This window comes from Mirounga angustirostris, unplaced genomic scaffold (assembly GCF_029215605.1).
Source record: "Mirounga angustirostris isolate CCGP_5_RB_7025 unplaced genomic scaffold, mMirAng1.0.hap1 SCAF_8, whole genome shotgun sequence".
In the NCBI taxonomy this organism is placed as follows: Eukaryota; Metazoa; Chordata; class Mammalia; order Carnivora; family Phocidae; genus Mirounga; species Mirounga angustirostris.
This window is the reverse complement of record NW_026991716.1, coordinates 83,676,947-83,688,127: the sequence shown is the minus strand read 5'-3', so window position 1 is coordinate 83,688,127 and position 11,181 is coordinate 83,676,947. Positions and strand designations below refer to the sequence as shown.

At 38.8% G+C, this 11,181-nt stretch overlaps 1 protein-coding gene across 5 annotated transcripts in view; it reads left to right on the top strand.

Annotated features, from left to right (window-relative positions):
- The first annotated feature begins 6,700 nt into the window (after positions 1–6,700).
- MMS22L (MMS22 like, DNA repair protein) overlaps positions 6,701–11,181 on the top strand; it is a 134,476-nt gene continuing 129,995 nt past the window's right edge. Inside the window, exons 1-4 of one of the 5 annotated variants that reach the window (XM_064597892.1) lie at positions 6,701–6,824; positions 7,400–7,578; positions 8,620–8,745; positions 10,249–10,298. In XM_064597892.1, coding sequence (XP_064453962.1) covers positions 7,415–7,578; positions 8,620–8,745; positions 10,249–10,298 — 340 coding nt within the window. In that variant the 5' untranslated portion in view covers positions 6,701–6,824; positions 7,400–7,414. The other 4 variants (XM_064597891.1, XM_045867255.3, XM_045867254.3 and 1 more) reach the window with 4 other exon arrangements.

Genomic DNA, 11,181 nt, shown 5'->3' with positions numbered 1-11,181 from the left:
CCAAGCCTTGGTGTTCAGAATTTTTATTGGGGCTCCATTATGTAGGCATGATCAAATCATTACCCATGTGGTTGATCTCAGTATCCAGGTTGACTGATACTGCATGACCCAAAGGCCCACCCTAAATCGCACTGCTGGTCTTTTGGATGAGGCCAGGTCCACCCTAAACCATTCTGTCAGACTATCCAGTGTGACCCAAGGCCCCCAGGCAAAAAGACACTTTTATCACATAAAACATCCCAAAGATTATTTAGAGATCACCTCCCATAAGCCAAGGGCAAAGGTCAAATCCCCATCTGGACCAGGTTAAATTCTATATACCTGTCAAGGCCTTGTCATTTCAAGATTCAACTGGGGAAGAATCTACTTCCCAAGCTCATTCACACTGGTTGTCAGGATTCAGCTCCTTGTGAACTATTGAACCGAGGACCACAGCCAGAGCCTGCCCTCAGTTTTTGCTACATGGTCCTCTCTAACATGACAGTTTACTTCATCAAAGTGAACAAGTTGAGAAGGCAAGACAGAGAAAGTGACATTGAGAGAGAGTGTCAGCAAGACGGAACTCACAGTCTTTTGTAAACTAATCATAGAAGTGATATGCCAGCTTGTTTCATTTTTCCCCTCCCTTCCCCTATGACCAGAGAAGGAGACAAACCATAAGAGACTCTTAATCTCAGGAAACAAACTGAGGGTTGCTGGAGTGGAGGGGTTGGGAGGGATGGGGTGGCTGGGTGATGGACATTGGGGAGGGTATGTGCTATGGTGAGTGCTGTGAATTGTGTAAGACTGACAAATCACAGACCTGTACCCCTGAAACAAATAATACATTATATGTTAATTAAAAAAAAAAAAACTGCAGAAGTTTAGATTAAAAAAAAAAAAAGAAGAAGAAGAAGAAGAAAGAAGAAGAATATGCCGGGATGTCTGGGTGGCTCAGTCGGTTAACTGTCTTTGGCTCAGGTCATGATCCCAGGGTCCTGGGATTGAGTCCTGCATCGGGCTCCTTGCTCAGCAGGGAGCCTGCTTCTCCCTCAGCCTGCCACTCCCCCTGCTTGTTTGCTCTCTCTCTAGCAAATAAATAAAAGAAGTGATAGGCCATCAATTTTTGCTTTATTTTATTCATTATTAGCAAGTCATTAGGTTTAGTCCACACTCAAGCAGAAAAGATCACACAAAGGCGTGAATACAAGGCAGCAGAGATTCTTGGGGGCCATGTTAGAAACTGCCTACCTCAGTGGTCTTAGGGAAAAGGGTAAGGAAGAGGGAGAGATGGAAGGTAAAAAGAAGAGGGGTAATTGATGAATCAAGCTTCTGGACGCAAAAGGAAATAAAATGAGAGCACATGCAGAAGATACTAAAACATACAGAAAAATGAATGAGGATCAATAATGAAATTTTCTTGGGTCCAGATGTTTAAAGTCCCTATATGGTATACCACATTGTTAATGACCCAATGTGCTGAACAGCTGCAGGAGAATTCCTTTTACTGTATAGAAAAGTTGCTCCTTCTCAACTAACTAAACCTCCCCATTGCTACTGAAGTAGTCATTTAAATCATGGTATCTAGGCAGGGAGTAGCACTTGGAACAGTTCATTATCGCTTGCACAAAATTAGTGTAATAAAATACTGTGAATTGACAGAAAGTCAACTGAAGGTGGGTTGTACACACACTGGCAATAGACAGCTCATAGAGAAAACCTAATATTTTCATAACTGAGTTAGCTATCTTAGTGTATCCTCAATGATGGCCAATTGTTCAGTAAGATCATTAAAGCTAGTATTGGTCAGATTTTACCAAAATGCTAAATCCAATTCTAGGCTTATAAGCAGTAACTATAAAGGTAATGTGACCCTCTGTTTCATTTAAGGCATGAAGGAATGGTCTTAAACTTTAAATAAGATTTCAATTAAAATGGTGATAACACTTCTGAAATTGAGGGCTTTAACCTTTGGGATATATTAGATTCAGTTGAATTTATAAAGTTTCCCTACTAAAAACATGACATTCATATTAAGTTATTTGACTGAGTATGATGATAATAATCAAATAGTTTATAAATACATTTAAAAGGAAACAGTAAGTCAGAATGGGTTCACTAATATAACACTCAAATTCTATCATATGTCCTCCCCTTCTGAATGTTGTTGGAGAAAATCACAAAACCAAGCTAACAGAACTCTTAATTTTTCATCATAAATCTCAAATAGTCACTCAACACCCCCAGACATTCCTACTACACTTCCCTAGTAAAAATACTTTTTTTACTCACTAATATGATAAGGACACATCTCAAATCTCTAACAACCACTCTTTCCTCTCACTTCCAGGTGATATGTCACAAGGAAAATAGATGAAATAAAACAAAAACTACCTCAAATTCCAACCACCCAGTTCACCAACTTCAGCTATCTTTCTCTGCATACCTTTCATTTTTCCTATTAATGAAAAATTGTCCCTGATCCTATTAAAAGATATGTCATTTATGTAGTGAATACTGTTGTCTTCCCAATGTCTGCAGTTCCACAACCATTCCCTTTCTCTTCAATATCAACTTTTCCCTTTATACTTGGTAATTGCCATAGCCTCACAAACGTGATATATTTCCTGTCTTCAAAACACCATCTCTTGATGCCCACATCTCCCTCCTGCCCTAATTTTATTTTATTTAATTAATTTATTTACATATTTCTAAGATTTATTTGTTTTAGAGAGAGAGAGTGTGTGTATGAGCACGCTCAAGTGCAAGAACAGGGGGAGGGGCAGAGGAAGAGGGAGGGAGAGAGAGAATCTCCAGCAGACTCCCTGCTGAGCACAGAGCCCCACACAGGGCTGGATCTATTGGGATGCTATTAAAATGGTATTGTTTTTTTTTTTTTAAAGATTTTATTTATTTATTTATTTGAGAGAGAGAGAGAGAAACAGCATGAGAGGGGAGAGGGTCAGAGGGAGAAGCAGGCTCCCCGCTGAGCCTGGAGCCTGATGTGGGACTCAATCCCAAGACTCCAGGACCATGACCTGAGGCAGTCGCTTAACCAACTGAGCCACCTAGGCGCCCAAAATGGTATTGCTTTTTAAATTATAGTTTCTAAGTGTTCATTGCTTGTCTAGAAAAACACAATTGTTTTCCTGAATGATAGCAGTTTTGCCTCCTCCTTTCCCAACTCTTTCATTCTCATACCTTATTGGATTGGTTAGTTACCTCCAGTACAATGCTGAATAGAAGTAGAGAAAGTAGACTTCATTGCCTTGTTCTCAGTCTTCTGGAGAAAGCATTCATTTTTATGATTTCAATAGTAGGTTTGTCATAGTTACCATTTATCAGGTTAAGGAAATTTTCTTTTATTCCTAGTTTGACAAGTTTTTATCATGAATGGATATTTAATTTTTCAAGTGATTTTTTCTGCAAATTGAGGTGATGTGGTTTTCTTTTTACAATCTGTTGATATAATGAACTACTCCAATTGTGTTTAGAAATTTGAACCAACCCTACATTCCCAAGATGAACCTGATTTTTTTAGTATATGTCATCCTTTTCATATATTGCTGGATTTTATTTGGTAAAATTTCTGTCTCCATGTGAATAATACTGGATTATAATTTTCTTTGTCAAGTTTTGATATCTGTGTAATGCTGGCCACATTATATGAGTTTTGAAGTATTTCATCCTCTTCTATTTTCTGGAAGAGTTGGTAGAGAATTGATATTATACCTTCCTTAAATTTTGGGGAGAATTCAACAGTACAGTCCTCTGGTCCTGGAATTTTCCTTGTAGGAATGTGTGTGTGTATGTGGTATGTGAGAAAGTGAGGGGTGGGGAGAGAAAGAGAGAGGGGAATTTTTTTAACTAAAGATTAAAATTACTATGATGGATATAGAGCCATTCAAGTTTTATCTTCTTTTGTGAGTTTTGGCAGTTGGTGTCTTTCAATGAATTTGTCTATTTCATCTGTTTCTTGGCATAAAAATGTTCTTAATATCTTTATAATGCCTGTAGAGTCTAGAGTGATAATATATTTTTAATTTCTAATACTGGTAATTTGTGTTTTCTTTTTTTTTTTCTTTATCAGTCTGGCTAGAGTGTATCAATTATACTGATCTTTTCAAAGAACCAACATTTTTTTTTTTTTTTTTTTTTAAGTAGGCTCCACATCCAGTATGGAGCCCAGTGTTGGGCCTGAACTCATGACTCCAAGTTCATGACCTGAGCTGAGATCAAGAGTCGGACATCCAACCGACTGAGCCACCCACGTGTGCCTCAATGAACCACTCTCTGATTGCATTTATTTCCTCTTATTCTTCTGTTTCATTCCATTTATTTCTCCCCTTTATTATTTCCTTCATTTTTCTTGATTTTGTTTTATTTTGCTGGGTTTTTTTCCAGTTTCTTAAGATAGAAATTTAAATCATTGAACTGAACTCTTTCTTCTTCTCTAAAGTAAGCAGTTAAAATTATAAATTTTAATGTGCTTTAATTTTCACTTAATTCAAAATATTTTCTCATTTTCCTAGTGATTTCTTCTTTGATCCATGGGTTAATTAGAAGTGCTACTTAATTTCCAAATATTTAGAGATTTCTTTCAGATATGTATTGGTTTCTAGTTTAATTCCATTGTGGTCAGACCATATACTCTGTATGATTTCAATCCTTTTAAAGTTGACGAAATTTGATTTCTGGCAAAGAATGTGGTCTACCTTAGTGTTCCATGTGTACGTGTAAAGAGTGTATTCTGCTATTGTCAGGTTGTGTCACCTATAAATATATCAATTAGGTCAAGTTGGTTGATAGTGCTGTTCAAGTCTATACTAATTCTCTCCACTGGTTCCACCAATTACAGAGAGGTAAGTGCTGAAGTCTGTAACTAATTATTGATTTGAGTATTTCTCCTATAATTAATAAATTCATCCCTTTATATGTATATATAAAGTTCTGTTATACATTTAGTATTGTTATGTCTTCTTGATAAAATTTACCCCTTTCTGTCAGATTCACTCTCTACCCTTCTTCAGGCTGGACTCTATCCTAGGAGCCTGAACTTTATAAGGTTACATCCTTGCCCTCTATTTTTAGGTTGGTTTTAGCCAATGAAAACCACCAGTTGGACACTGCAGTATGGAGGGAAAGTGGTTTGCATACTTAATCCTTCCAGCTCCTCCCTGTTGGGTGGCAGGTTGGCAGTAGCTATGTTCCTCTCTGAAGGTACCATAGGTGGCTATCAGGTAGGTAGCTGTCTCCTACCTGAACAAGTCTCCTTGGGCTCTAGTAATCCCTCTTCCCCCAAATCTCTTAGGCCTAAGGGTGATAATGACTCTGATTAGTTCTGGATGCTTCGTGATTACTTTTTGTTTTCCAGTAACCCTGTCCATACCTTTATAAATGTCCTTTCATTAAGTATCTTTAATTACCTCTCTTCAGTATGCTGCCTATTAACTTGCTGGGGATTCTTACTGAAATGCATTAGAGTACTAGCTTACCTTATTTACAGGTAACTTACTTGGTTCTTCGCATTCTACTTAACTGGTTCAACCAAGTTGATCACTCATCAGGCACTTGAAAAAGGAAAAAGGGGTCTATCCAAATGTTTTGATTAGAGGAAGAAATAATAATGACTGTCTATTGACCCAATTCTCCTAAATAGTGCCAGGGTCCAATATTCTCATATCTAGACACTGTTTCCTAGGGATTGTTATAGATGACAATGTGTCATGCTAGAACTCCACCTGGACCCTAAAAAGCTGCAGTGGTCGCCAAGAAGACATCTCAGGGCACATCGTGTGAACATAATGGACATAGGACCCATCACAGTAGCCCTAGGTTGCAGTCAGAATAGAGATCATATTGTGTTCCCCCCCCACACACACACACACCTCATCCCATTTCTTAGAACACGTGCAGTATTTGGTTTGCACAGAGGAGTTATGACAGGTTCTCTGTACAGGAATTAAACACAGGACAAACTATTCTGGAGGAATGGGCAATGGCGAATACTCAAAATTATAGGAGATCTGAAGGAGCAATTATCACGTTTTTCTTGAATCTTAAGTCAGTGATACGCTTAAATGTGTTTCTCTGATTTAGACTGGAAAGTCTTCTGAATAGATTTTAAAGAATACTTTTAAAAAGATAAAAATGCTGCACATGGGCTATACCTCACAAAAGTGACCAGGTTTAAGCGATTTAAACCTGTCCAGATGTGTTGCAAATAAGGGGAGCGACAGTTTTATGCCAAAAGCAAGGACCATCTGACTTACTCAGTGCTGCTATACACTGGATTAGCCTCATTTTTGCACATGCCTTGTCCACAAACCACGAACAATAGGCATCCTCGATCTTAACAAAAGAGTTGCGGCACTAGCGCGGTAACAGGAGGGGATGGCGCGGCTCTGGGTGTAAATGAGACACCCACTTGGGACTCACTTGAGCAAAACTCTTTTGTGTCCCGCGCGAAAACTACCCAGAGGTGCCTAGGCCTTGCTCACCTCAGCCTCCAGTTTCCTTTCCCCGTGAGGCCCCGCCTTCCAGCCGAATTCACCAATTAAAGCTACATGCACAGAGAAAAAAAAAAAAAAGAAAGAAAGAAAAAGCTGCTCGCAGTACCGAGTCCTTGGGCGGCTGACTCTCGCGAGAATTCGCGGAGCGCCGGCGGTTCCCGCAGAGACCTAGAGAGCGGATCTCCGGGGGCGGGCTGCGCCGTGGCCCCGCCCTTCCTGAGCGCGGGCGCGCAGTGGCGGGAATTTCGCCTGTTTCTGATATAGACCTCACCATCGCCGAGGTTGTAGACCCGGCAGCTGGGGGCGGGTCTCGGGGGCCAAAAGTGTGAGCAGGTACGCCGTGCCTCAAACGAGGGCTGCTCCGGTGCGCAAGTCACCGGCTTCCTTCGCCCTGTGCTCGGCCCGCGCTGGTCGCCGCCGAGTGGGGACCTGGCGGAACTTGCCTCCCGGCTGGGAGGACTAAGAATTGGCGCCGGGCGGTCCCTGATCCCCACCCGGAGTGCGCAAGGGAGCTTTTCCACGACACTGTTGGGAAACTCGCTCGGTACTTTTCGGTAACGTAGCGGGCGGTGCAGGTCGAGGCGGGGTTGGGAGCTGAAGCTGGATCTGTCCTGCAACCATTTCTTTCCTTTTCGCGCTGTCCGGGCTGCAGCATCCGACCTAGATGGCAGATGTGAAATTCCTGCCGCAGCCAGTCGGGGGTGCATTCTGTCTGACAGCCTTGATATGGGGGTGTCGGTGTGGGGAGAGTTGTTGAGGAATTGGCTTCTCGGGCTTTCTTCTTTGTGCTGGGGGAACGTTTTGAGAACTTTCTGAGATCACCGCCAATCGCTTGGCCCGCCCCACCTCCTGGAATCTAATCACAGTATCTGTGGAATCTTGAATGATATGAGTACCAAACATTTCAGGACAGAAAGTAAATAATGGATAACTGTTCCACTGCGTCGATGTTCCTGACCGACAGCTTGGAACTGGAGCTGGGGACAGAATGGTGCAAACCCCCTTGCTTTTCTTGTGGTTTTGACAACGGAGGAGGAGGAAATCATTTTTCTGGAGAGTCCTACCTTTCCAGCGGAGCCCTTAAGCGGTAGGTAAAAAATCGGGGACTGTGTTTTTCCCTTATCAAATTTTTCATCAGTTTCTTAGGAATGTTATTTAATTATGATTTCAGCCAACTTAAACTTCGATGCTCAAGCCATGTTTTTGCAAAACGGCTTAGAATATAACATGGGTGCAGGCTATCAGTTCTGTTGTCGGTTTCCTGGTTAAAGCATACCTAGAAGATTTTGGGATATTGAGAACTTCTTGCTACCGGATGTTTTCTTATCTTACAGCTACCTCAGTTTTGGGGTAGGAAGCTGGCCACTAATTCCCCTTTTACTTAAAGTGAAAGCTAGGTGGGCTTTTTGAATTGGAATATCCTTCTAAAACATGAAATAATAATCTGGAGCTTCTCAGTAATTCTTAAGTTAGACGTAGACATTGTTTTGTTGCCCCAGTTCCTTCTAATTCTGTGTATCTATACACAGAAGTCATAGACTTATTTTTGTTTTAACTTTTGAATAAATTCACCAGATTGTGTAAGTTCACAAGAATGTTATTCTTTAGAGTTCTTGCCTTAGGCAGCTGTACACAAGTTGCTGTAAAACTGCAGTTGTTGAAATATTTTGGGAATACCTGCTGAGGCAATTTCAGAAAGGAAGCCATTTTTGTTGATTTTATAGTTGTACCTTGTTTGAGACCTTAAAAGAGATTATTCAGTTTGATTATGCTCCAGACATGGCTCAGAGTAACTTTTAGCTGTTTTAAACATTAAATGCCCCCTCAAAGGATGAAATTCTTCGACTGAAGACCATAGGCCAAAAAAGTACGTTCCCTAGACTTACTTTTTGAATTTTTCCCCTAAGTTACATTGTTCTTTAGTTACACTTTTTTATCACTATATATGACTGAATTTTTCATACAATCTAAATGTAATTCCTGGAGATGTAAGGTACCAAGGCATATCATAAATTTATGGTATCCTTGTTGACATGTCACATACAATATGGATTTATATAATGACAAAAAAGATATGCTATAGTTGGGATTTAGCATACTTTTTATAAGATGAGAGTTTTCATTTCAGATTAATTTTGAATCTTGATCCTTTACCAACTAATTTTGAAGAAGATACAGTGGAAATATTTGGCATTCAGTGGGTTACTGAAACAGCATTGGTGAATTCATCTAGAGTGCTCTTTCATTTATTCAGGTATGTTTTGTTTTGTTTTTAACTGCCTTTGAGCATAGATGCTTTTCAGTTGTGTAAGTTACTTTGCTGGGTGGTTTCTGATACCAATATTACAAAAGCGCGAGTTGTTCATGTTGCTCTCTTGATTATCTTATCAGTAACAACGATCATGTAATGTTTGGAGCAGTGATTTTAATGATTCGTTTTTTAGTGAGTGTTCATTCTTTTTCAGACTTTTTATTCAACATTTGACATCATGTATTGAAAACAAATATTTAATGCTTTGAACCATATTATAATTTTGGAAGAAAACTAAAATACTACTTTTGTTGCTGAATCGTCATAGTCTTTCACTGATTTTTAGAGAATGAAATCAGACTTTCCAAATATATCTTTCAGACTGTATAGTAATATGATTGATTAATATGATTAAGTTGGACAACATTAAAAATTTTAATGAAATTTTCCAAACATATACAAATGTAGAGAGAATACCATAATGAAACTTCACATACCCTCTCTCAGTGGTAGTACAACACCAAGGTTTTATCACACTTCCTTCATCTGTCCCTTTCCCTCTTTTTTTTGGTTTGAGTATTTTTAGCAGATTCCAGGCATCATGTAATCTCACCCTTAAATATTTCAATAAGCATTTCTTAAAAATATGAACTTTTAAAAAAACATAAACAGTATCTCATTATCACAATTAACATTCATTATCATTTAATAAGATAATTCCTTATCATTTAAAACTCAGTCCATATTTAAATTTTACATGATTTTGAAATGGAATCGGTTGTTGAAGGCAAATTATCCAAAAATACATTAAGAATATTTAAATGAAAATGGAAAGGTGGAAAGATTCCTCCTCCCACCCTCATCCCTTGAGGTCTTGTGAAGAGACTGTATCTGTGCCTTGTTATGTGTTTTACTGGGAGAACAGTTTGAGTGAGTGATTCTCTGTAAACGTGAACATTATAGAGTGAGTTGAGTATTCAGGACATAGGTCATGAAGATGAGTCAACGTTTAAGGAGTTGAAAGGCAATTAGGAAGAAGGACAAGAGATTACTTTCAGATATTAAGGGGGGACATCATAAATACAGCTTTCCTTGATAACTCTAAGTTACTCTTCCTTTTCTGAACTCCTATAGTATAATTGTCCAGTACAATTTAACATTTCATTATGTAACTGTTAACCTAGGATTTTTATGTAAGTATCTTAAACTTTTTGAGGGTATATAAACAATATCTCATTGATAGTAAAATCTATGATATTTATAATTATATATACACATATGCAGCTTTTAACAGATATTTTTGGAAGGTCAACAAAGGCATGTTTTATCTTTTCTCAGTCTTGACTATCTGACCCTGTATAAATATCCACAAAGTATTTTAAACTTCATTCACAAATGAGAGGCTATGCACATACTAAAGCTATGTAATAGATTTGGAAATATCCCTATAATACATACTTTAAATTTTTCCAAAATTAATTCTCACCTTACGTTTTTTTAAATTAGGCAGCAACTATACAACTTGGAAACCTTATTACAAGCCAGCTGTGATTTTGGTAAGTTTTAAGCGTTTTTAATAGCAAAAAGGAATTGAATTGCACATCTATGATGCGTAATTGGGATATAAGAACATGGAGGAAGAAGCATTAAGTTAGAAGTTCAGGATAGTGTTTAGTGTTCAGAAAAGATATAACACTTAAATTTTGTTGTAGCTGAGATTTATAGTATTTTTCTATGTCTGTGATAAAATTGATTTAAGGCTAAACATTTCTAAAGTGAATTAACAACTTGCTTTGGGGGCGGGGAGTGGGACCTCATGCTGTCTTCTTGCTCTGCTTTTGGTTTGTTTTTGACATTTAATGGGTTACTCATGGAGGGAGGTTGGTATAGTTAAGGTAGTGAAGGGAATTGAAGACAGTGTTTTAGCGCAGGCTAGCTGCTTCTCCTTTCTGGCAATTGTGTTCCAGTGTAGGAATTAGACTCATCACACTGTGGTCAGCCTGGGTTCCAACCCTAGCTAATTATCGGTTTCACACCAGGTAAGAGGTCCCACCTCATGGAGTTCTTGTGAGGATAAATGATATAATGCATGTTAAGTGCTCAGGCTAATACCTGTTATTAGTGATGCAACTAAAGATCACCTGGAACACACCTTTGGTCAATGAAAGGTTGAGTAGCTTACTGACACAAGAAGGAAGTACACATCATGAGAAACAGTTGGGGCTTCTCAGGGAGAGTAGGGAGGGGCTTGTGATAGGGTTTGCACTTGCACTGGTGATTTGAAAAGAGTTTAAGGGGACTAGGACTTTATATTGGATTGGATGGTGTTAAGCAGGGACAGTGTAATGAATTGAATATGTTAATTTTTGTCTAGGAGGTGGGACCCAGAAAGACAGACTAAGGAGGGTTCTAATTAGTAAAGTAATAGTCATGTTAGCT